This window comes from Vanacampus margaritifer, chromosome 9 (genome assembly GCF_051991255.1).
Source record: "Vanacampus margaritifer isolate UIUO_Vmar chromosome 9, RoL_Vmar_1.0, whole genome shotgun sequence".
NCBI lineage: Eukaryota > Metazoa > Chordata > Actinopteri > Syngnathiformes > Syngnathidae > Vanacampus > Vanacampus margaritifer.
In genome coordinates, this window is record NC_135440.1 from 24,883,204 (window position 1) to 24,909,333 (window position 26,130).

Below are 26,130 nucleotides of genomic sequence, written 5' to 3' on the forward strand. Positions count from 1 at the left end.
CGCGTACATCGGTCACACATCAGTCAGAGCGCCGATTCGGCTTCCACAGCATTTAGGAAATAAGGAAAATAAGCATTTGATTTCTTTATATATGGCATGATCACATTTGATTTTCCTTAATTGTTCCCAAAAATACAATAAATTATGCTTAAATTAATTGAAATGATTTGACCACATTGTACCTGAAATGCTTTTTTTTTTTTTTTTTCCAGTCCATGTGCAGTTTGTTTAAAAATAATTCTTCATGCGCGCTTTTCCTCTCACAGATTCAGTGTTTGTGGAGGAAGAGGAGGCAGAGTTCCACCCTCCGGTTTGTTATTCGTTCTCGGCGGCAGCTTTTTCTCTCAGTGCGCAAAATGTTAGACGTGAGTTTCACATGGAACATAAAGACCACTACATAAATAGATCTCTATTTCCCCCCGGACCCCCAAAATAACCCCTCTTGAAATGAACATGGTGAAATGAGTCCTCAGTGAAATGCTTCTTGGACAGACAGAAATGATTTTCGTTTCAAAAGAGCCGAGTGGACATTTTGCGTGTTGAATAAAAAGGGAGCAGCAGGTTATGACAAAGGAGCTTCAAACGGGCGACACGTCCTCAAAGAAGAAAGGGATTGGTGCTGCCTCCCGTCGTCCCCGCGCCTCCTACCGCGCCCCCCGTTCCCATCACTCCTCCCGCTCTGCCGGGCCCACCCAAAATCAGCTGAGGGGGCGCGACCCCCCCGGGGCCCAGCATACCGGAGCCGGGCGGCGCCATCGGGGAGAGCCCGCTGTAGCCCATGCCCATGGGGCCGGCCTGCATCATGCCCAGGCCCATGCCCGGGGGGGGCCCCATGCTCATCGGGCCCATGCCCATCCCTGGCGTCGAGATGCCCAGCAAGGGGTTGGGAGGCACGGGGCTGGTGCGAAGGCCGCTCAGGCCCAGCGACGAGGGCTGAGGCGAGATGGAGGTCATGGGCGGGGCCACGCCAAAAGGGTTGGACGAGGCCGGCGTCGGGGAGACGCCGCGGCTGGAGATGGTGCTGCCCGGGGTCACGGCCATGCCGGGTGCTGGGGAGGAACCTGAGGGCAAACGGGGGAAAGGTCGCAATTTCAATTTGTTACGTGGCCAAGCTCAGGACAGAACGACAAAATAAAAGTTGTCTTTTTTGTAATTTTGTTGTCAAAATGACACTGTTGTGTTGAAATTGACCATCACAAATGTTCCGCCTAAATGAGCACATTGTACAACTGCACATTAACATGTTGTCAGCCCTTCTACATTCGTGATGTTCTCCTTCCTTACGTTACGAAAAAAGACCCGCAATAAGTGAAATCCGCAAAATAGTCAGCTTTATTATTTACATTGTATTTATTATAAGTTGTCAGGTGATTAATATTTTTTTTAAATTGCAATTAATCACATGACTCCAATAGTCAACTCATGATTAATCCCAAAATTAATATCTATTCTAAATTTACAATAAAATGCACAATAAAAGTTTTCATACTCCTGTTAACATAAAAGTGGGAACAAAATGTTAAATAGAAATGTCTGCATCTTTTAGTCATTGATACATTAATTTCAAAATAAATCACAAAATTGCATTCAAATTAAAAAGATGTACTGTAAAAAAACAAGTGAGATATTGATTTGTGTCGGTCATTTTTTTGCCACTAGATGGCATAATTGCATTTATAAGACGGTGACAGCTCAGTGCGTTTTTCTTTTCATATTAAGAACTCGTGAAATTCTGCATTTTTAAAATTGTAAAAAAACAACTTGACCCCAGTCTCCACAAATATATATGCATTGTTATTAAATTGATTTCTGCTACATTTTGACGTGGACGTGTCTGCTGCGTTGCGACTGGAATTCCCCCAGTACAGGCTTTCCGAGTAAGAGGGCGGCCGTTAAAAAAATGTTTACTATGTTTACTAATGAGCACTAATTTTGACCCCTATTATGAATGTTATAAGGCTTTAAAACCCCTCATCACACTTGTCTTATAGAGATAGTTACGTTTTCTCACATTTCTCTCGTTTAAACGCTCAATGTTCAAACTAGAGCTATCAAACGATTAATCACATCTTAGAATTTTGATTAATCACGATTAATCGCTTAACAAAAAAGGCTTTTTTAATCAACATTTTTTTTCCCGCACCAGGTTATGTGTGAATTCTTTTGACATTTAATGTGAAGAGGACGTCTTCAACATTTGAATATTTTGACACAAACAAATATTTCTAAAACAGTCATTAAATGCTTACTTTACTTTAATGCATGTAATTATGTTAATGGCTCAAACACAACCCGTGCTACCTTAAACGTAGCACTCCGCTGTCACGCGCTAAAGGATCATCTATGGCCAAAATTAATAGTGTGATTAATCTGCATTAATTCACGATTAATGCGATAATTTTTGTGATTAATGAATCAGTTAACGCTTTTAACTTTGACAGCACTAGTTCAAACCTTCATACATTCTAAAAATAGGTTCGCTATTGTAAAAAAATAAAAATAAAAAATGCACGCAAAAAAGCGAGGCCAGGAAAAGCGAACCGCGTTAATGCGAGGGAACACTGTTGACAACTTGCATCGCCTGCCTCTAGTCAAGGTACAAATGCACTCGTGGGGATAGTACAGAGCCAAGGAGGTACCATAATTGGTTTCCCATTGGTTGTAGCTCACCTGTGTTCTGGAGGAAGGGGTTGTGCGCCGACGTCGAGGAGATGGAAGGAGGCGGCGGCTGTTTGGGTTTTGGTTTGGACGACACCAGCGAGTCGAGATCAACCAGCGCTGCGTTGGGCCCGAGGAAGGACTCGGGAGTCTTGCGAACAGGTAGGGAAGAGCCCAGGGAGGAGAGGTCAAAGGGCACGGGCGAGCCGGTGCTGTTGCAGCCCATCGCAGAGGAACCTCGCCGCTCAAGATCGCCTGAGAAATGAGCGGAAAGTCGGCCGCTGGAATATAACTGGAATCGAACCACTTGGAGGGGATGAAATGGTGGACGAGGACGACTGCATGATGTGTGTTTGTAACTTAACCATGCGGCTCACGGGTGTGAATGTACCTGTGCCGTTAGTGTGTTTGGCGGAGTCACTCCAGATGTCGGAGGTGATTGGGTCAGAGGCAGGGACAGGCACGTCCTTCGCCCAGGGGTCTACTGGGCCCCCTGAGGAGGAAGTGCTGGGTGGCACTGAGGGGCCCCAGGGGTCGACACCGGGGGGTGTCACGGCTACAGGGGGGAAGGAAGGGGGGGGAGATGCAGGGGGGGCAGGGGAGGATTAACACAACACCTTACAGGTACAAATTAGGGCTGGGCGATTCCTCCATTTACGATCATTTCTTTGTTTTTTTTTTTAAAAATTGGAATTCAGTAATTCAAAGTGCGTCCCCGCTGATGTGTCTGCAATGACAGCGAGCAAATTTGTGGTTGTTTTGAGAATTAAACAATAAACTGTATTGATAAAGCGGATATTTATCCAATAGGGAGCACTTAATTTTTATTTTATTAAATTTTTATTTCTTTTTTTAAATCTTGGTATCAGGAGTACGACGACGTATTATTGCCACATATAAATATGTTTTGTCAGAGGGAGGGGGCAATATTCCAAGAAAAAAAAAAAACTTTAAGAGGCAAATTTGCAAGAGAAAAAATGACGAGAAAGACACTATAGCTATAATCTAATCATGTGAGGATTTGCGGTTAATGGGACACTGTTTATAAAATGAAAAGGCAGGATGGAGACGGATTCATTCTTAATTGAAACTTTACTCGTCCTACACGACGGCTAGAGCGACAACACTTCCTGATCCCCTATCAGCTGACTAAACACTAACCAATCAGAAGCTGGCATACTTTAGGTAACTATCGACATCAATTTAGATACTTGTACAAAAAAATAAAAAATGATGACTATGTAAATAATAGTTCTATAAAACATAAATGTACAAGTCAATATTTATTTTAACAAATTAACTTTAATGCATGATCTTCAGGGTGTGAACCTTCGCAAAGCGAGGCGTCTTTGTCGCTGGCCGCGTCCAACGCTTCAAACATCATATGGTTCATCTCTGCTGAAGCAATTACTATCTCCTTATTTGAAAACCCGACGATAAGTATTGGCACAAACATCATAGTAGTACGCCATGTGTATTTCTTGTTAAGTTTCAGAATTTTTTTCTCTCGCAAATTTGCAACTTTATAAAGTCGCAAAAGCAATTTTTTCTCGGAATATTGACCAACGCCCTCCCCCCAAAAATATATTTATATTATACATAGCCCTAATAAGTCGTACAAGAGAAATAAAGCAAATAGAAGGGAAAAAAAGCACATTTGTTTTAAATAACGTCAATTGGTTTTTCTATCAGCAATGGGAGCAGAAAATAAATGGACTACAATGAGATTTTTGGTGAAACAAATTGGAGATGTTATCTTTAGGCTGCCCAGCCCTAGTACAAATCCACAGTGGGGAAGAAGCAGGAAGCTGGTTTCCGAAACAGAGGCTCTCATCTGACACACTGGTGGCACCGTCAGGCATTTTGTTCGTTCTCATTTTTGAGGAGCTTGTGACTTCATACATAAAAACATGAGAGCACTCTGCTTGAGAAACAGCCAGTCAATCCTAAATCGAAACAAAAGGATTTACATCCTGCTTTAGACACAGAAGGAGGATGAATTGAACAAGCATGCTTTCCTCCACATTAGCTTGAAAGCATGAGAGTCAATGACAAGAAATGGCAGAATGGTAACAACATGGGTGCTGTGTGGTTATGACACCGGACAGGTGAGGAAAGTTACTGTTGCCTACCTGAGCTTCCCCAGGGGTCCACGTTGTTAACTTTGTTGGAAGTCTCTCCCCAGGGGTCCGGAGGAGGGGCTATAGTTGGCGGCGGCGGCCCTCCGCCCCAGGGGTCGGAGCTAGTTGGGGAAGTGGGCGAGGCTACCCCCCATGGGTCTGTGGCGGTCGTGTCCCACGGACCCGAAGTGGCGATGGGAAGAGTTGGCGGAGGGGAAGGGCCGGCTGAGCCCACGGCGGCAGGAGTGGCGGCGGCGGCAGGTGCACCCCAAGGGTCCACGGCACCCAGTTCCATTAGAGCACCCTGTTGAGCACAGAACATTGTAGGGCTGTGCAATCAATCAAAATTAAATTCAAATTTCAATTATTACACTCCACAAAAAAAACATTTGAGTTGTTTAAATTCATATATTTGCACCTTTTTTATTTTAAAATGACAAATTTAATCAATCTTGCTTGGTCGAAAAGGAACTTACATAATTATAGTGTTTGAAAGAATTTTATTTGTCTTAATATTTCTAAATGTTTAAACATTTTCTTGTTTTGTACCAAAAAATAATCATTTGAATAATTATGACTAATTATTACCAAAAATAATCGTGATTTTTTTTTTTCCATAACTGAGCAGCCCTAAATTGCATGTAATATTAATCAGTGTTGTTTTATCACTGTAAATATTAAATTTCCCATTTTCAGTCATTTGACATAACAGCAAAATTAGACAAATTTGATGTTACATTTTGCAAATGCAGACTAAGACGAACTATTTTATGTCGTTGAGTTCTTGTAGGCTGAAATGCTAACATTTTTAGGCACACATTCGTGCCAATGAGTCACTTTAAAAAAGTGTTTTTTAATGTGGGGCAGTCATGTGACTGCTTGGTTCAGTTTGATTGGTAAAATGAAAAAAAATGTCACTCGTAGTTCCAGTGAAAAAACAAAATCAATCATGCAAGCAATAGCCAAGATAGAAAAAAAATAAAAATGTGCAGGAAGCAGCTCAGTGTCATGATTTTGATGAATGGGATTTCCAAATTCTAGATTTTCTACTTCATAAATTCGGATCCTTTGTATATATATTTTTTTGGCCAACCAACTCCAGCAGCACGTGTTGCCAGCTAATGTTAAAAAAATAAAATAAAAAATGTGGCTGCAGCACAATTCACGAGGCATTTAACAAACAAGAACCACTTGTAAATCAGTGTTGTGAGGAGCAGCTGACGCTGTGTGTGACACAAACACACACACACATACGCACACATACACACAAACCTCTTCCGGCTTCGCTTTCTCCCTCCTGCTCTCCTCGAGGGCCATTTGCAGTCGCAAGTCGTCGCCTCTGCGCAGTCGTTCCTCCTGCCAATCACACACACACACAAAATAACATAAGCAAAGTGTGATGCACATCTTGAGGTTAGCAATAACTTTTTCTTTTTTTTTTTTTTTAGTCATAAGAAATCCCTTGGGTAAATAAAACTGCAGACAAATCACTCTAGACAGATCAGAGATTCTATAAGTTTTTTTTTTTAAAGCTCATGATGGTGTGTTCAATAGAAGAAGCACATGCTGACCCAACTGACTGCCAGTGTGAAGTCTTAAATGAAAAGCACTGTGCAGGCTAATAATCAACTGTGGGTCTGTTTAGAAAGAAGCAGACAGTAGAATTCATCAAACAAAGGACTGGCTGGCGTGAACCATATCCAGATCATTGAGTGACATTTTATCTAAGGAGTGACAGTAAATGTTGTGGTTTCAGGAAGAAGTACGGGAAAATAACAGAAGTGAGATGTCAGTAGGAGAGATTTCTAATCAAGTCCAAAGTTCGGTTGATGAGGAAAGAAGAATCAATGTTTGTAGAGCACAACATGGAGGGTTAAATATGGTGTTAGACAAGATATTTGGCATGCAAATTCCAGAATTGGATTACCTTGAAATAATCAAACACACGAGGTTATGTATATTCTTGTGCTTGGTCTTTTTTAATCAAAATCTCATCCATTTTCCCCTTTGGTGCGTTTTATTTGGTCAGGTGTTAACACAGGGCAGTAATGAACTTTGGTCACGGATCAACTGAACCGTTTCAACTCTGGCAAACTGGCAAATGAAGGATTTTACCGTGTTAAAGCAGACCAGGGGGGAAAAGGACAAAAGTCATGTGGACCAACAAAAAGCAAACTATTGGTGTGAAAGGCTCTGGAAAAAAGATGTGATAAAATGAACAGTAAATTTGTCATCTTGATTGAACAATGCTTTGAATCCCAGATGACAGAAAGACAAGATAGTCGATGGCGGGCCGGCCGGCTGTGCCCGCCGGCTGCCCCTAACCTCTTGTTGCATCTCTTTGCTGAGTGTGATTGCAAAGCGGATCTCTGCGTCCTCCAGAGGGTCCTTGCTAGTCTGGGGGAGGTCAGGGGTTACATGGTGAGAGCAAAGCTAGGTGTAGGTGTGGCCTAACATCACTGAAAATGTCATCTGCATGCACAGCACTTGCTGGCATAGTCAAACTGCAAAACAATTCAATAAATTAGTTTCTTCTCTCCACCCGGCTGCTTTGTGTTACCTGCTCGGCTTCTTCTTTACTCATGGCCAAAGCCAGCTGGAGCTGCAGGTCCTCCTCTCCGGAGCTCTGGGGCCACGCCTGCTCGGGGTCGGCCCCGCCGGAGTGGGAGCCCAGCGACAGGCTGCCCCCCAGGTTGGGTGCCGATGGCGCCGAAGAAGCTGGAATACAACGCCAAATGAGCGTGTTGGGCGAGCGGCGAGGTGAGGTTCATCGCTTTGAGGAAAACGCAACAGTCTCACCACTGGAGGTCTGTGCCATCTTCTCTTTGGTTTTGAGGGCGTGGATCCTCTCCTCTCTTAGTCTCTCTTCGTCTTTCAGCAGGATGACCAACTGTTTGGCTTTCTCGCGTACATTCACGCCCTGGAGAATTCCAAACATGAAGGCACCCCGGTATTCAAATTCTTCGTTAAATCACTTGCACTGCTTATTATACTGCATTGCTGATTTAGTGTAAGTGCTTGTAAAAAAAAATTAGCGTTGTCCCATAAAGCAAGATTTTATAGCTGGCTTTGTGAGACTTGCACAAGAGGTCAAACTTATCTGATACCACAACAAAGCGGAACTTTCGAATGAATCACTTTGCATTTCACAATGCACACACCTTTGTGGGCATTGGCGTGTTTGCATACCTGGTCTTTGCCGTCCCTGTCGATGTACTGGAAATCCTTCAGGGTCTGGACTGCGTATATGTTCTCTCGGCACTGCTGGGCGACCCGCTCGGAACCCGTCTTGATCAGATATTCCATAAGAGTCATGGCCTGGCAGACATGAACACAACAGCTTACAAATTTTTTTTTTTTAAACTAACGCAATTCTAAACATATTGATGTGTGATTACTCAACAATTAGGGGGCACAATCCTTTGAATTTTTGGAATACGGATTAAATACAGTAAAGTAAATTTATTGTATTACAGCCGAACTAAAGGATGGGTTTGGAGGACTAAACATTTTTATCATCCATTAATGTGTTGAAAGCAAAGTCAAAATCGATTAAGCAATACAAGTCATTGATATTTTTTCAGTGGCCACCAAACAGCTTTTGTGCTAAGGTCCAGTTTCATGAAAACACATTTTGAGAAAAAATAAATGATTAAAAACACAGCTCACAATCTCACCGACGACAACCATGTGCATCCCAATTAGAACTATGGCGAGTCGCATTTGTCTCAATGCCCGCCCGTTCGAATGTCTTTACGAAAAATAGGTCTGTGACACACAAAAGGTCAGGGAACACTTTACTGTACTTTATCATATATTTTTACATTCTCGATTAATCGACTTTCTTTACATTATAGTTGGCTACAATAACAAGTAACTCATTCAAACCCAAAAATGTATAAATAACTTTTTAAAATCTTTGTCCTGGACTCCCAAAAACATATTTATACGTTTTTTTAATGTTTTTTTTAATGCAAGCATACAGTTTCTGCAATGGCAGTTATTACGACAACAAAAAAATGCCAGCAGGTGGCAGCAGAGTGTAAGAGATCAACCAGGGCCATGTTTCAAACAAGCTGTTTAAAACAGATTTGTAAATAATGATGAAACTTAGCTATATTCTATTGCTAATTGTTGCAAAACAGAAAAAGATACAAATATACTTTTTTTCCTGATGAAAGAAGAGAATCTTTCTTTTGGTAGGTTCCATGTTTTTATAGCAATAGAACAGAATATTCTGTGGACCTTGCAAAATCAGTAAAACAGCCGGGAGCGAAGGGGGTTGCTTCAGTGAAAAAGGTTGCGGGTTTAGTTGTTCAAACACTACTCCTATTACTGTACTAATTATGTGTGTCCTGGGTGGAATAAAATCAAACTTTTCTAGTTCTCCTTTCACCAATGAGACACAAACTCTTAGTCAGCGAACATCATCGTGTGTTTCTTAACGTAATTCTTTTCAGGACAATGTTTAGCAACTGTTGCTCACTCGGTACACTGCGGCGTAAACTTCCAAAAGGAGGTATCTGTTTAGGAAAGGTAAGTCCAGCCGCATAGAAGCACAACCGGTTATTTTTATTCCTGAGGGGGATAAAAGGAGCAATCTATTTGAGGTGTGGCGATGAACTGAAAGGGAGTCTAAAAATTGTGAAAAGAAGGCATTCATTTACAAACCATTTTCAAGCATGGATTGAATTCACACACACCTTGTAGACGTGCCTCCAGTTCTTGCCATGGTCATTGAGGCGCTTCCACACCATGCTCATGATTTCCGAGAAGGCCACAACATTGTACGTCAGATCGGCTATCTCTGACATCAGAGAGCTGCTGGGGCCCCACGGGTCATTGGACGTCGCTTCTCGAACCTAAACGAAGGACAGACTTCAATGCATCCACTGTCTGGGTCATTCTGCGTCGCACTCGAGGTCTGTTGCTGTCGTGAGCATCAATGCAAACCGTCAGGAAAATGAGTTGGAGGAGGCCAATTAATGAAGGCTTGATGTGATTGTGCGAGGTCATGCAGTATATAATGAGAGGAAAGAGAAAAAGGATTGCTTCAAACAAATATTGTATTCGATTACCAACAGACATTGTGCTACCGGTGCTGTGGTGAGGCATGACATGAGCTGACGGAAATCGTACACACAAAAGGGGATGTGGGTGTTTTAAAAAAAAAAAGAAAAAAAAGGGAGAGAGCGAGAGAAAGAGAGAAGAGAAGGCAACGGAAATAGTTGCCAGAAAAGGCATAAAATACAACCTTGATTTCAGCCTCTGAATAGTTGTGGACGATGTTCTTCACTTGTCGCCGTAGCGATGAGGTCGACATGGCAACCGCCGGGCCGTCGAGCTGTGTTGGACTCTGAAGAGCGGTATTTGACAAAAAAAAAATTTTTTTTTTAGACTTCTTCATACCAATTAAATGAAGTATAACCAAACTGGAAGGAGTAAGATGAGCTTGCCGTGTGTCTGTGGGCTGAAAGCTTTCACAAAACACTAGTTGATGGTGACATTGAGCGTTTATTTTTGTAATAAAGAAATTAGATAACCACTTTGTCTTCATTTTGTTGTCTAAACAGACACTTTTATATTATTTTCACCATCACAGGAGGGTGTTTGGTGAATTTGCTGAAACCTTATGTACTTTCTATGTCGTTTTATGATAGAATTTGGGTTGCTCAAAGGAATCACAGTTTCTAACTTTGTACTTCCGTCAAAAAAAAGTTCAGGGAAACCTTGCATTACATCGTTTGTAGCAATAAAGGGAGAAAGAAGGTCAGTGTTGTGCACACCTGTTACACAAGAATAATGCAGAATCGCCGCTTCTCCTCTTGGTACGCGTGCTGGCCTTTTGGTCTGGCGCGCCGCTCATTCACAGCGAGCTGCGTCTTCTTCCTTCCCGTGGCAACATTGGATCGCAAAATCACAGACGCCGGGAGATGAAGACTGCGGAGTGGGAGAAGACAAACAACACAAATAAATGACACGGTCACTCGGTGTCGGCTGCCAAGTAAGTCACCCACGCACACACTGGCTGAGTAGCAGATTCCAAAGTGCCCGTGATAAAATGAGGACAAAGCAGATATTCAGTGAGAAAAATCACATGATTGGAAATTAAGAAATGGCTCATGGGCAGAGAGAATAAATTTTATTTGCTTGGAAGAGCAGACAGTCTCACTGAGCCAGAATTCACTATCAGAAATGTTTGAACTGGCATCAACTGTACAGTACCCACGAATTGTGACACATTTAATGTTGGCACAAACCTCAGAGCTCTTAAATGTTGGTAAATAAATAACCCCCCACCTATCATCAAACACATTTTCATTTTAGTCAAACAAAATATAGAATATTGGTACAGAAAACATGTACCATGTTAGGTTTGTCTTCTGTATTATTTTTTCTTAGCAATTCACAGTGTCCTATCACTGGGAAGCTATTTTTTAAAACAGACCTGTAGATTACTCATGCTACTCATGTTGTCCTTGGGGCTAAATAGTACCCAGTCGCCTTTTTAAAGGGGAATGCAGAGAACAAAAGGTATCAGTGTTTGCAGTATTTCTTTCGTCTTGCTCCCTACCTCCTCCATGCGCCACCGCACGAGAACAACAAAAAAAAAAGTTAATTGTCATTTTGCAGACCATCATCGGACAAAGTTATGGGCTGTTTGACTAAATATGCAACGTGTAATTCTCGTTTTTGTTTATTTTTTTCCCCCAGTAAACAGTTTACAGCAAGCACTTGGCCTCTGTTTTTTTTTGTAAAAATTGTTGCGCATCTACTAAACTGCTGCTTGTTGTGAAGTTCACTGCCACCATCTAGTGCCAAGAAGTCAAACTTTTGCTTGCAACTCAAGACAGAAAAAATAAATTAAAAAAATACTCATCATGGGTAATATTTTCTTTGTCCACAAAACTGGACATTTTCACATCTTTAAAGTATGTCACTCTGCCTACTCGGAAGTAACCCAGTCAAGCACAGGTCATCAGCCAAGCACAGGTCATCAGTCTCTTAGCTCCAGCAGCACTTCTCAGATATTATTACATTGATATACCGCATGGCTATATCAAGACGGGAGAGTGTGAGCAAAGTGCACAGCTTGGCCTCCAAACCACTGATACAACCGTGTATGTTGATTCAAAATACTTTTAAACTATTTCCATGTCCTGAAATAATCACTCACTGTGTGCATCGACAATCCCAGCTGCATAAAAAAAAAAAAAGACCAAACATTGAATCGAATATCTAAAGCCACACACAGGTCAAAGGGTTGCATAACAAACTAAATACCTGTGTCAGTTAGCCACCACTGAGTCTCAAAGTTCAGACAAGCCGATGGATAAGGGAGTATACAGTACTTTACATGCCTTTTGCGGCGAGCAATCATTGCCAACAACTTTCCTCAAAAATATCCACTGTTCTTTTTTTCTTGCCTGTTTTCTTCTCTGTGGCCATCCTTGACAATCGCACCACGTTTTTGTGGTTTGATTATATACAGTGCAAATTGAAGAAGTATAAAACCCAATATAGCATTGCAGTTTTCCCGTTGATGTGCAGGTGTGAATTGCAAACTTTAGTCCACTTTAGTCGTATTTGGCCACGTCTCTAATGCGAGTTGACGGCGTTCTAGCCTCCGTCCTCAAGTGTTTACAGTAGCAACGTGACAAGTGGCCGCCATCTTTGTGGAATTTCCTACAACACAGGAAATAAGCATTTCAAACGCCTCTAAAATCCACAATAACAAACACACCAATGAAAATAATAATTGATGATCAACGCGAATTACTTATTCTACTGCCCACATGACTCATCTCACCAAATGTTTCATCTACGCTATTTAGGTCAAGTTTTTAGGGCAACGTGACGGTATTTTTGATGTATCGACTTTGGGCCCTGGATACTTTTAACTAAAACTTGTCTGCCAATCAGAGAAGGAGTTCCCCGGGTACAAGAAGAATCAAAAGGGTCAAGGAGATTAGTTGAGAAATAATCAAGTTATAGTGTTATTGCTAACACGAAAAAAATGTATTACTTTGGAACCAACCATCGATCCAATATTCCAAAATCTTTGTGCGGTGTACTCGGGTTTAAGTGGCCGTTCTAAAGGGACTCTGCATTTTGATAGACTCATTTTGGGGAAATCTTGTCAGGTTGCTATTTATAGGACTGTGGGGTTCAATTGATTTTCTTATATACATAACATAATGTATGATGAGTTAGGTTGATGGTTTGCTCATTGTGTAAAGTGTTTCTAAATAACTTATGAACTGACGTTATATAAATAAAATCGACTTGACTTGTTTGAGGGGAATTTGCCAACGATCCATATCAACAGCTCGTGGTTACACTGACGTTATGACGTGCACCCACGAAGGTCAGACTAGAACTGAAAGCCTTTATTGTCATCGTATGTTGCAAGTAAAACACGATGTTGTGATTAACAAGTATAAAATTGACATGAACAAAACAGCCTCCACTTATTGAAGCAGCCTGCCTGACACGCCTACCAACTTAACACTTGCTATGCTAACTTAGCTAAAGCCTGAAAAGACCGGACGGCTACTCCATTCAAACACTACAACAGACACAACTTAAACAAATTCAAATGTATTATTGAAAAGCTGAACGAGAGGTTGAGAAGCTAAAAATAACCACTCACTGACTTCATCTGTCATTTGCCTGTGCTAGCTAATGCTAACCACTATCCCGTGGGTTTGTACCTGTGCTTAAAAAAAAAACACTTTGCCCCCAAGCTTTCACTTGAGTCTGGGTAAAGTAGAAACAAGCTACACGATGGCTTAGCTGTGGAGCAACAATATACGACAAATGTTCAAGCACGCGGTTAAGCCCAAATGTTAAAAATCAACCATAGCGGGTGTTCTGTTACCTACCGGTAAGCGAGTGGTCAAAGGTATCACTTGCTGCTTGCGGCTAAGAGAGATTAGCTAGCGAGCTAGCTGATGCTAGTTCGCCATTTGGACTGCGAAACGGCTCGGGCATGTCCGGCATGAGGAGCGCAGCCGAGTGTGACGCGGTCACACGAACAAACAAAACGTGGGCCACATAGGTGACGAGACGGCCCGAGAAAAGATCCAAATCGGAGCGTGTGGACTGACCCCGGGCTAGCCTGAACGGAGCAGCGAGGAGGAGATGGCCGAGTTTCCGCTTCCGCTAGCGACGACGGCCAGACCGCACCCCCGCCACCTTTGTTTTCCTCACGCTCACGCACACGCACGCACGGCCAAGTTGCACAGAAACACTTTGCATCATTTACAACAACGTCAATAAAATAGACAAACGACAAGATGTACACACAGACCTCATTTACTTGATGAGAACAACTTCCGTCCATTGTGTTGCTGTCATCTCTATCTGATGATGACGTCAGCCAGTCTATCCATCTATCTATCTATCTATCTATCTATCTATCTATCTATCTATCTATCTATCTATCTATCTATCTATCTATCCAGAAGTAGTTGAAATTGTAGTCATATAAATATTGGCGAGAAATCGCCATAGCATTAGTAAGATGCACTATTCTTCCTTGGCCAAGCTTCCACCAAATTACATAGAGATTGGATTAAAAATTATTTTATTTTGTTTTATTTTACACCGGTAAACGACAATTATATGTCCAATGTTGCGTAATGACTTGTTCTGGTTTAGGTCAGTGGTGTAGGAATTGTTGTTTCTATATTTTTATTTTGGGATTCTCATTCAGTGTAGTACTAGTATCACTAGTACAGTAATTCTCAATTCATTTGTGTTATTATGCCCCTCATAGGAAGCAGAAAATATTTCATGCCCCTTTCCAACAACCCTTCACCCAGACTATATAAATAGCATAATTTGTCTACAAAATTGTTAGAAGTATACCACTGCATATTATTAACATTAAAGAAAACAATAAAATAAATAAATAAAAATAAATCAATGTACAAGAAAGGATAACTTTATTAACATGTTTTTTTTCAGTCTGCCACAGAAAAGAGTTGAAGTGCATTAATACACCTGAAATAAAATAAATAAATAAGAGTACCACTGCCACCTACTGGAGTGGATGTGTAATTTATTATTTTAAGGCATAATTTAAAAAAACAACTAAATAAAAACAACACATTCCCCAGGTCCCATGCCCCCCCAAATACAATTAAGAAGACTACTACGCTAAAGCGTTGTAATTTTGTTTTGCTTTTTTTTTTGTTCTTCAGTTGACAGATTGACCTTGGCGGTGGTGCACTTGTGCTACACAGTGTTATTGTCTAGTGCCGATTACTTGCAGTCATGCTGACTAATCAGTGCAAAAGAGACGCTAAGCAGTTGTAATGCGTGACAGGGGCTGTGGTTGTAGCGTGCGCCATCCACATAGCGGCACTAACTGTACGCTCACAGTCATTTGTCTGTGGATCCATAAATACTACATAGTAAGCCCCGCAGATCAGAACAACACAGGAACAGCTGCCCTTGCAGACATGCGTGTTCCTGTGTTCCTCTTTTATCTCAGGTCTCACCAGGGAAGGGCGACAGGAGAAAACACTGTGGCATGACCCGTGCGGAAAGATAGTATGCTAAAGCACAGTGACACTGCTTTGGAAATATTAATCTCGTGGAGATAAACCAAAAAAATGCAGGCGATTATCACTGTCACAAAAGGCCATTGTGACAGGTGGTGCGGCGAGTGGTTATGTCACACAGCCAAACTTTGTTACCCCACGCCAAACATTTCATCCGAACAATTTAGGTATCCTCAAACCAACTGTTAAAGGGATACTTGACTCAATGAGCCATTTTCAGTAGTAAAAAGTTCATATTTTATCCAGAATTTGATAACTTCATTTTTTAAAATTGTACAATTAATAGCTTTAAAAACATTTTTGTCCACTTGCTGTCGACTGAAGATGACATCACCTGTGCTGACAAAGCCATGATTGGTTGTTAGTTACCTACTTCCTCAGCTCATTAATTGTACATGAAAAATTCATCAAATTAATTCTGGACAAAATATGAACTTTTTACTGCTGAAAATGGCTCAATGAGTCAAATATCCCTTTAACAATGTTGAAATCTTCTTGTTGGCAAATGAAACAGGAATTCCCAACATTTTCTATGCGCTGCGGCCTTTTACAATGTTCTTGAACCACCCAAAGGATTACGGTATTTATTTGAAGATAATCAATTAAACCAATTCTTCTGTATGTTTGTTACTAGCCAACGGAGGAACCATCGACTATTAGAAAGCCGCCGTTATTTGTTTAACTTTCAAACTGTGCTTGTAGTGGTGTTAATTTTATCAGCCATTTTTAAATTTAGTCTCAGTTTAAGTCCAGTTTTAATCACGCTTGTTAGTTTTTAACATAGTAGGTCAACCTCATCCCGTTTTTATTTAGTCCATTTTTAGTCGACTATAAATCTAGCATTTTAGTCCAAGAAAACATAATTTTATTTGTCTAGTTTTAGTCAACAAAAAATGTCAACGTTTTAGTCAGGACAATTATTTTACCCCTGTATATTTTTTTGTCAGTAGTTAATGTTGAACATTTCAGATCTAAAACTATTTCACACAACAACAACAACAACAAAACTTGACCAGAGGTGTCAAATCCAGGTCAAGAAAGTAAAAACCCTGCCACAGTTTGGCTTTAGCCCCTGATGCTAGCTTGCTAGCTCCCTAAAAGGTAAACAAACACCATAGGAGCTAGCTAGGGAGCTTTCTAGCTAGCTAGCTAGCGCCTGTGGCTAAAGCCAAACTGTGGCATGGTTTTTACTTTCCGGACCTGGATTTGCCACCTCTGAACTTGACACACAACTACAGTATATCGACAAGTGTCTACTATGGCCCCATGCTATGAGCTAGTAAGTTAGCTAGCATTAGTTAGCAGTCGGATTAACATTATTGTTGGAACGTTATAGCCGTTGGATTCATATTACATTATAACTATAAAATGCTTTTTTTTTTTTAACTGTCAACATGTTGACATGTATTGTGCATGTGTGTAAACACCGTTGACCGAGTGACGAAGGCTGTATTTAGGATGATGGAGTGGACCGAGGTTGCCACAGCAGGGGCGGAGGATCCCCTATAGAGTGACTACAAACTGCCTTGTGCATGGCATCCATGAGGGGCCCAAAACACAGCAGGGGTCAGGTGGGCGGCCAGTAACCTGAGTACGGCCCGCTCGTTGTGATAGCAGCCTGTGTTTGTGTTACATAACGCTGGCGGTAGCAATAATAGTCCGCTAGTGTGTACTACCAGGGGGGAAATCTAAGGGCGTCGACAGAAAGAGGAGGAGGGTGTTGAGGCGATGCGAGCCGGAGAAGAGCACGTTTGACCTGCAGATGGTGCTAAGTAGGAAGAACAGCTGGCATGAAGATGCTAATGTTTGAATGGAATCTGTTTTTTTTTTTTTGTGCGTGCGGAAGGCTCCGTTGCAACTCTTTGCTGTCATCCCATAATAGGTTCCAAGACAGAGATAGTAGGGATGGATATTATATTTGATCATTAAGAAGTATGACGATTATGTGGAACTGATTAATGAATACTATTTAAGCAATAACGGTCGGGGGAAGTAACTAGTACTAGTACATTTAGTAACACTAAAATGTGTGATTAATCGTGAGTTAACTAGTGAAGTCATGCGATTAATTACAACAAAAAAATGTAATCGCCTCTTGCCTTTAATTTTTAATAATCTTTTTTTTAAATGAATTTATGGCAGTAAATGAGTTAATATGAAAAGAAAAATGCACTGAGCTGTCACCAGTGTCTTACAAATGCAATCATGCCATCTAGTGGCAGAAAATTACAAATCAATATCACATTTTTTTTTACAGTATAGTACATCTGTTTATTTTTAACTCAATTTTATGAATTATTATGAAATGACTAAAAGATGCAGCCATATTTCTATTCGCTTAACATTTTTTCAACAAGAGTATGAAAACTACATTTAGAATAGATATAAAATTTGCGATTAATTGTGAGTTAATTATTGAAGTCATGTGATTAATTAAGATAAAAAAAATAATAATCGCCTGACACCCCTAATTTAAATAAATTCAAACATACTCGCCAGTCAATACTGTTTACTCCACATTGTTGCGTTCAGTGTATAATTCGCAAAAAAGTGACATTTTTCTTCATTAAAAACGTGTCATGCATCGTATTTTATGTAATGACTTCTCACGATGGACAAATGTTGTTTACGTCAGTTCACGGTAAAATGAAAAGTGAGATGAGGGTCCTGGATCTGATTGAAGCTGTTTTGGGAAGTCTTCAAACAGTTGAATGCATTAACGCGGGTCGGCTGGGGTGGGGGTTGACATATTTTGTGCGCTTCATTCCTTTATTACTGCCCATGCATTGATAGACATGGAATGAAGAGTAACATAAGAGGAGAGTGATCTGGGACAATAAATCCCGCAGAGGCACGCTTAACTGTACTCTGTAATCCCAGTAAGAGTCCTGGGATCAAGAGTACAGCTTGTTGGCCTATTGCGACCATTCCTGCATACCTGTTGATTATCCAGGAATCCTGCACGACGGAGGGAATTCACCGACTCAGACTGTGAGCGAGGGGTGAGAAAAAAGGCGAGACGTGGAAAGAGGGAGGGACGGAGTGACGGTGGGGGGGAGGCAAGAAAGGTGAGTGACATATTGGAAATGGGAGTGGAAGGGGGGCATCAACAGTGGCTGTGGGAGGTGAGGGGGGGGGGGGGGGTCTGCGGGTGAAAGAGAAGTTTGAAATACCTCGCGACCCGTTCAGGCCCACTTGCCAGCAGTCCCACCAGGCGAGCTGCAGACAGACTTGGCCGCAGAGCAGGAAAAGAGAGAGAGTGTTGGACTAAGTGTGTCCCCTCAGGGAGAGGCGGTCATTGTCTACTTTGCCACTGCGCCGATCAGCTGCGGGTCCGATCGACTCATCCGCAAGCGCGCAAACGGCTACGGCGCAGCACACCTGCTGCATCCAAGTGCGACGACAAGCTTATGAGGACGATCAGCCGAAAAGAAGTCGACCAGCACAAACTTCATACAAGCATGACAGTGAGTACTTTCATCAAATTCATTTATCCAGTTGTTGTTTTTTTTAAGCGCAAACTTGCCAAAGCATGCAAAGCTAATTTTATTGCTTCTTTGTCCATTTATTTTATTGCCTACCATCAATTTGCCTTTTATCAGCTAATACTCAGCTTCGTCCGAGTCCGGCGCTCCCTCCGAACTTCACGTTCAGAATGTTGGCCCATGCGGGGCGCTAAAAGAAATCCATGAGTCATGCCATTAGCTTGAATAATAATTTCATCTTGCGAACATGCTCTCCGTGCAATAAAAAATGGACGACTCCTCTGTGATTTTCAGTATTAGAATCTATAAACATATGTTTAATTAACCTATAAAACTGTTGCAAACACTGCAGTTGTATATTTAATTATATATATATATATATATATATATATATATATATATATATATTCATATTCAATATAAGTATACTTATTAATACATTTATTGCTTATATTACCCTTGAATATGAAGGTAAAGATTATCTTAACATACAAATGATAGGAAATATTTTGTTTTGTTTTGTTTGTAAAATAAACTATGTAAATGGAAGGACTTTTCTATACTCAAAAGAATATAGAAAGTTAAATAAATATTACTGTATAAGAAATATTAAAACCATGCACTTTTAAATAATAATAATAATAATAAGTTAAAATTTCAACCCATACAAAATAAACATAATGCGACCGTGCAGAAATTCATAAAATATTTTACTGTAGGTTAGACATAAAATAATAATAATGAATTTGTCACGCACAGCTTTTAAGTAAAAAATTAAAAAAATTAATGTTAAATAGAAAAACGCTTTTAAAATGTAAAATAACATTTTGAAAGCGTTTTTATATTTATTTATTTACTATTAAATTAATTAATAAAGCTTTTAAATATAGATAAAAATAAATAAATATGAATTAAAATATATAGAAATTGAAAAACGCAAACAAAAACAGGTGAATAAAGCCACAAAACATTTGACGTAAAAAAAAAAAAATCCTTCGAATTGCAGATAAAAGATTAAAATCTCATTTTAAAGTTTCCAACATGAAGGAATCAGATCTGCATTTTGGGAATGTAACATCGTTCTTAATTAAAACACTGGAAAACCAGCCAGGCAGCCATTTTCCATAGCGCTTATCCACATTAGGGTCGGGGCGATCTGGGGCTTATCCCATCTGACCTGGGGCGAGACGCGGGGTACACCCTGGACTGGTTGCCAGCCCCCAAGACTTTGGAAAGCAGTCAAAGAATCTAACAGTAGATATTTTGTTCCATGTCGCCCTAAATCAGCATCGATTTACATGGTCCGTAACGCTATATGACAAACTGCCAGGTCATTGGCATAAACATGCTTCCTCTAACGTGACTGTCTTTGAATTTTTTGGACATTTGAATCCATCGCGCTTAATCCATCTGCTCAACATCGAAGAGGTCAAATGCTCTATTTAAAAAATGGAGACGTCTTCATCATATCTCTGCCAAGTGTCACTCTCCCACTTGAAGACATTTTATTCCGACGCCAGCAGGGAATGTGTGCAAATCTCCCAAAAGGTTTTGCATGTCGTCACATGACAGTCGAAGCATGTTTTTTGTCTGGAGTGCTGCCTTGCAAACGTTCGCACCCTTCCCAAATTTGCCCGGGTTGACGTGATAAGGGATTGACTTCAAAGCGTATCATCCAAGCTGTGACTGGAGGAGACAAAGCGTCGACCATTAAGAGCTGAGTGACAGCTCCAGATGCCGCCATCGTCCTGATAAAACACCGTGTTTACCACGCTCGTAGGACGAAAGAGAGAGAACATGTGTCCTGACACTTTCTGCCCAAATGCATGCTGGGATATCTGACTGAAGCCTGAGTTTTAAGTTAGGACTGTAAAAGCATACTGTATACAGTGTTGGGCAAGTTACTCAAAATCAGTAATAGATTACTCATTACTAGTTAGTTACTTGAAAAAGTAGTTACTTATTACTCCCTACCACTATTACTAGGGGTGTCAAAATTAGTGCATTCATTTTTAGTGCTTCTAAGCTATAATTTTTTTTTTTAATTAACCGCATAATTTCAGAAAATACTTTTAAATTCATGTGAACAGTAAATTTCAAGAAAACAGTAAGATAGAAAAAAAATTGCCTTTAAAATTCTATTATTGGGGAAAAATTAGATATTTAAATAATCGATTCACGGTTTTATGAATCGATATTGGGTTCGAAAAGGAAAATCCATTTTATATCAATTATTCAATTGTTTAAATCCCAGCCCTAGTTAAAGCAACACTAAGGAACTTTCAGTTTATGTTGATTATGGCGGCGCCATATGGACAAAAGCGGTAACGTTATGTCTAAAAGAAGACCACATTTCCCATGAGGATAAGCGCGTTGCTTCATTTTTGAGTGAAAGATTGTTCTTTTCTTACGTATTAACACATCACAACGCAAGACAAAGATAAACATCCGGTTGACATTTACTTCCCCCTCCTCCGCTTCCACGCAGGCGGCAAATGCCAAGGAGCTTGACGAGCGCTGCTTCCTGTCGGCGCAGGCCATCTCCAACCTCAAGGTGTCCGACCACTTCCAGGTCCTCAAGTTCCTGGGCGAAGGCTCCTACGGCAAGGTCATGCTGGCCGTACACAGGAAGAAAGGTCAGGCGGCCCGTTGCCGTGACACATCAAAGCTCATTACGTCTCAATTGTCGCCGCGTGGAATTCCCGCCCGCGCCGTCCCGCTCCCTTAACTGGGTTAGGTAACACGCGGCTTGCGCCATGCAAAATAAAGCCACTAATGCATCTCTAATGTAACCAATCCCGGCTCTGGTTTCACGCTTGCGATGAAACGTCAAGTAATGTGAGGACGGATGAGTTTTTTGGATAGCCTCCATTTTGCCTTTTACACACCCGCCGTTTTAATCGAGAGCTATTCTTCAGGATCGGGTTCCATCGTATGTTTCACATCGTGTCATTTATCTGCTTCCAGGAACGCCGATGGCACTGAAGTTCTTCCCTCGCCAGTCCACGAGTCTCACGTCCTTCCTGCGGGAATACAACTTGTCTCTTTCCTACTGCACGCACCCCTCGCTGACACGCGCGCTGGGCATCTTTTTTTCCACCTCGTCGCACTACGTCTTTGCCCAGCAGGCCGGCCTCTACGGGGACTTGTTCAGCGTGATTGTATCAGAGGTCAGTTGACTTTTGTGCTCAAGGGCACTTGGTTCGATTTTGAACACACACGGTTGGGCCAAGTGTTAAATGCTCGGTGGGCCGGATTAAAGAACTTTTGTCTATATCAGCAAAAAAAAAAAAAAAAGACGTGGATAAAGGTCACCAGGCGTCTTGTCACAGCCAGTAACAAGTAAAGCGAGCGATAAGAGCGAGAACACGCAGCTCGGCTCTCGGGCTAGCAGCAGGCAAGCGTGTGAAGTGAGGCAGGAGGTTTCCATCAGCGTCACTGAGTGTGTGTGTGTGTGACTTGTTCTCAGCACGCCACAATTGTGTTGTGAATGCTGAGCGATAGCAACACGGTGGTCCTAGCGGTTAGCACATGTGCCCCAACGTTGAGTGGTTCTGGGTAAAAATCTTGGCTCGGTGTTTGCATGTTCTCGTGTGGGAAAAATAAGATTTAAATATACCAACTGTGGCGGTGGCTCTAATTTCCACACGAAGGGAATTCCAGAGAAGTGGAGCCTGAGTAGCGAATGGTCGAGGACCTGCAAACTTAAAAATTTGAATTCGGACGATATTTTGCATTTCATGCAAAATCGGTGATCGGCTGTAATGTCTTAATTTGCCCAATCACTCAATAACGTCATTGATTGGCTCTGCGAAATATGACATCACATGTCATTTTAATGTTTATCAGCGTTTTTTTAAGCGCCCCCCCCCCATAAATCTTTTTTTTTTTTAATAGATATGTTGCTCCATCTTCCTACTGAATCAGTGATCAGTCTTTTTTCAAAACTCGTTAATCACTAATTACCCGAAAAATCCTGATCGTGTAAAGCCAAATTAACTCATTCAAACCCAAAAACGTATAAATACGTTTTTTTAAATTATTTTGTCCTTCACTCCCAAAAATGACCTGAAGAGGTTGCTTAAAGCAATGGTAATTACAACAACAAAAAACAGCCAGCAAGTGGCAGCAGAGTATAAGAGATCAGCCAGGGCCATGTTGCAACAAGCTCTTTTTGCCAGTGTTTTCAACAGGTTTGTGAATAATGATAAAACTTAGCTATATTCCAATGCTAATTGCTGCAAAACGGAAACATATACAAATGTACTTTTTTTTCCTGATGAAAGAAGAGACTATAATCTTTCTTTTGGTAGGTTCCATGTTTTTATAGCACTAGAACACAATATTCTGTGGGCCTTGTAAAATCAGTCAAAATCCAATTAAACAGCCGGGAGCGAAGGGGGTTGCTTCAGTGAAAATGGTTGGGACTGAATGGATGGAAATTGTCTTATTTGAGGGTTTTGGTGGTGGAGGTGTGGATGCAAAGAGGAACCAGAAATATATTGACAAAAAGGCAAACAAGGTACAATGAACCAACAAAGACTGAAAGAAACCAGGGCCCCAAATACAATGTAAACAAAAAGGTAAACATTTTCACACTTACTGTCAATATGTAGCCGTAAGTCAGGTTGTGTGCCCGCTTCCTTTATATACCGTAGATGGGGGGTGGAATTGCTTCGCATCGGCCCCCTCCTTTACACGCCCCTGCTTGAGATAAGACAAACAAAGGAAACATAAAATTAAACTAAAAAGCTAATTCTGATTAAAACAACGCAAGAGTCAACAAAAACACATTTGTCCACTTGGGGTCGCCATTTAACACCAGGGCTCACTGCCTGTTCTAAAAATAGCTCACCAGTGATGGGACATTATGATTTTTTAGGTATGAGATTTATAGAAAGTTGATATTGATCTGTTTCCTAATTATCACGAGAACTCATTAACATGATAGATTGTCATTTCATCCCTTCACGATAATCCGTACCCAAGAATTAGCTTTAAAAGGCGTGTCCGCTGTGTTGTAGGTCGGCCTGGACGAGGAGCACGTCCAGAGGGTGATGTCCCAGCTGAGCGGCGCCGTGACCCACCTCCACACCCTGGGCTTCGTCCACCGGGACATCAAACCCGAGAACATCTTCCTGTGCGACAGCTCGTGCCGCTGGGTCAAACTGGGTGACTTTGGCCTGACCCGGCCCATCGGCTACACCGTCGGCGCCGTCTGGTACGAGTCGCCCTTCTGCACCCCCGAGGTGGAGTCGGCCAAGGAGGCGGAGAAGGCGAAGGAGGTCACAGAGGAGGAGAAGGAGCACATGTGGATAACGGTGGAGCCCTGCATCGACAGCTGGGCCCTCGGAATCCTCACCTACTGCCTGCTGACCGGTTGCTTCCCCTGGGAGGAGAGCACCGGCGCCGATCCCGGCTATACCAAATACAAGGCCTGGTTTGAGCGCGGGAGCGAGAGCGGCGGGAAGGAAGCGGACTGCTACACCATCATGAAGGAGAACCACCGGAACAACCCGCCTCCGTCACAGTTCCACGGCCTGAGCTCGCTGGTCATGGCGCTTTTCCGACAGCTGCTCCACCCGGACCCGGAGCGGCGAGGGAACCCCGAGGAGATCCTGAGCTACCTGGGAGGACCCTGGCTCACGGAGACGGAGAAGGAGGAGACGAGGAGGGACGAGGAGGCTGAGAGGGAAGCCAGGAAAATCAGAGAGGCGGGAGGAGGAGTGGGAGAGGAGATTGTGAGGGAGGGAAGAGGGGAGAGATAAGGGAACATATGAGGGATTTTAGTTTTTCTATTTGACCAGATACGATATTCACAAAAAGTTAACTCATTCACTGCCATTGACGGCTATAGACGTCAAAAATTAATTTCAACTATTTCTATTCGTTTAAAAAAAATTATTTTTGTTAACAAGAGTATGAAAACTTAGAATTTTATTCTATTACTCATTTAGAACAGATATAAAATTTGTGACTAATCGTGAGTTAACTATTGAAATCATGCAATTAATTACAATTACAAATTTTAATCGCCAGTCGCCCCTAATTTTTAATATGAAGGAATTTATGGCAGTGAATGAGTTAAGGACATTGTATGAATTTCAGGGTGAACCTAAAATGTTACCAGTGAACTTCAATTGACCTTCTCTAAACGTTTGAATGTCCAACGGTTCAATGTTTCAGTACTTTTTGCTCAACTTGCTCTTTCTAACAAGGAAAATACATTTTTAAGTATCGATATACTTGTATCTCAAATCATTTTAGCCATTGAAATGAATGGAAATGCCACTAAGCCGTTAATGGCCTCTTAAAAAAACAACAAATATTTTCATAGTATGTTTTTTAAACTATAAAAAAATAGCACACTATACGCCCGATTTTTTTTGCTTCATTGCAATGTATATGTGTTGCTCCTTCTGGTGTGTGCTCCTTGGCAGAAGTATGATAGAAACGTCACCACCATTTGTGTTCAAATATCTGTTCTGTAACACTGGGAGACCAAGGTTAGCCCATTTATGGTATTTTGCAATGTTTGTTAGCATTAAGATAGCAGAGTTTGCTATGGCAAATTTATGTGTGTGTTTTTTTTTTTTAAATACACAAAATGAAATTTAAATTTACTCTCTGCCAAACTGCTGCTTGTGACGTAACTCACAAGTGCTCACATCTCAAATTTTTGCTCCCAAGTCAAAGCAAAAATATTGTAAACAATGGCTCTCCAAAAACAATACAGTAGTTTGGGGAGTATGGAAAAATATATGAAACACCTGCCAGTAGCCAATGCAGCAATATAAAAAATAATAATATTTGTTTTATGTATTTCATACGTAGGATAAGGTTAAATATTGTAACAAAAACATTATCTTTGTTAAGGCGGAATTGCATTGAATCTCAATGAATTGTGCAGGTGTGGCTAATGTTGTGGCCAGTGAGTGTATAAATGATATTGAATTGCAAATATTAGGTTCTGTATTTTTCATAGGTTTTAAAAAAAATGTATACAGGTATATATGTAGATATCATTGCCACTACTGCTGTTGTATAGATTCCAGTGTGTAAATATGTGTGTTTTAATAAAAAAACAGTATGACAAACAATTCATGACAAATTTGTTTGCATTGACATAAAACTTTACATCATATATATCACATGATCAATATCACAATATTCATACGAGCAATGATGTATTTATAAAAACAATATAACAATACAGAAACAGTCATTGATTGACTGCCTTGACCATCTTGGGTCACTTTACATACTTCATATTGAAATTAAAACTAAAAATATATA

General features: G+C 41.1%; 2 protein-coding genes across 3 annotated transcripts; one reads left to right on the forward strand and one right to left on the reverse strand.

Moving 5' to 3' along the window:
* Nucleotides 1-69: 69 nt before the first annotated feature.
* On the reverse strand, nt 70-13,958 carry epn1a (epsin 1a). Of its 2 annotated transcripts, XM_077575593.1 has the most exons (13): nt 13,664-13,958; nt 10,565-10,718; nt 10,033-10,134; nt 9,482-9,640; nt 7,968-8,096; nt 7,578-7,698; nt 7,339-7,496; nt 7,104-7,175; nt 6,051-6,134; nt 4,791-5,082; nt 3,050-3,214; nt 2,671-2,913; nt 70-1,061 (listed from the first exon to the last, which is right to left on the reverse strand). In XM_077575593.1, the coding sequence occupies exons 3-13, from the start codon at nt 10,099-10,101 to the stop codon at nt 598-600; spliced, it is 1,956 nt and encodes a 651-aa protein (XP_077431719.1). In that variant the 5' UTR covers nt 10,102-10,134; nt 10,565-10,718; nt 13,664-13,958; the 3' UTR covers nt 70-597. The 2 variants fall into 2 exon arrangements, with proteins under 2 accessions (XP_077431719.1, XP_077431720.1); XM_077575594.1 differs by lacking the exon at nt 7,104-7,175 and having other exon boundaries at nt 13,664-13,957.
* A 4,563-nt stretch (nt 13,959-18,521) lies between these two features.
* sbk3 (SH3 domain binding kinase family, member 3) lies at nt 18,522-25,913 on the forward strand. Its single transcript, XM_077575597.1, has 4 exons — nt 18,522-18,816; nt 21,323-21,470; nt 21,802-22,004; nt 23,859-25,913. Exons 1-4 carry the CDS (start codon nt 18,760-18,762, stop codon nt 24,600-24,602), a joined length of 1,152 nt encoding a protein of 383 aa, XP_077431723.1. The 5' UTR covers nt 18,522-18,759; the 3' UTR covers nt 24,603-25,913.
* The last annotated feature ends 217 nt before the right edge of the window (nt 25,914-26,130 follow it).

What these genes read in the sequence shown, in the direction of transcription:
- epn1a (XM_077575593.1), bottom strand. Translation starts at nt 10,101, where the DNA reads ATGTCGACCTCATCGCTACGGCGACAAGTGAAGAACATCGTCCACAAC. An exon ending in GATGGCACAGACCTCCAGTG is followed by an intron (nt 7,497 to 7,577) that starts GTGAGACTGTTG and finishes GTTGTATTCCAG; the next exon opens with CTTCTTCGGCGCCATCGGCA. An exon ending in CCCCTTCCTCCAGAACACAG is followed by an intron (nt 1,062 to 2,670) that starts GTGAGCTACAAC and finishes GTTTGCCCTCAG; the next exon opens with GTTCCTCCCCAGCACCCGGC.
- sbk3 (XM_077575597.1), top strand. Translation starts at nt 18,760, where the DNA reads ATGAGGACGATCAGCCGAAAAGAAGTCGACCAGCACAAACTTCATACA. An exon ending in GGCCGTACACAGGAAGAAAG is followed by an intron (nt 21,471 to 21,801) that starts GTCAGGCGGCCC and finishes ATCTGCTTCCAG; the next exon opens with GAACGCCGATGGCACTGAAG. An exon ending in TCAGCGTGATTGTATCAGAG is followed by an intron (nt 22,005 to 23,858) that starts GTCAGTTGACTT and finishes GCTGTGTTGTAG; the next exon opens with GTCGGCCTGGACGAGGAGCA.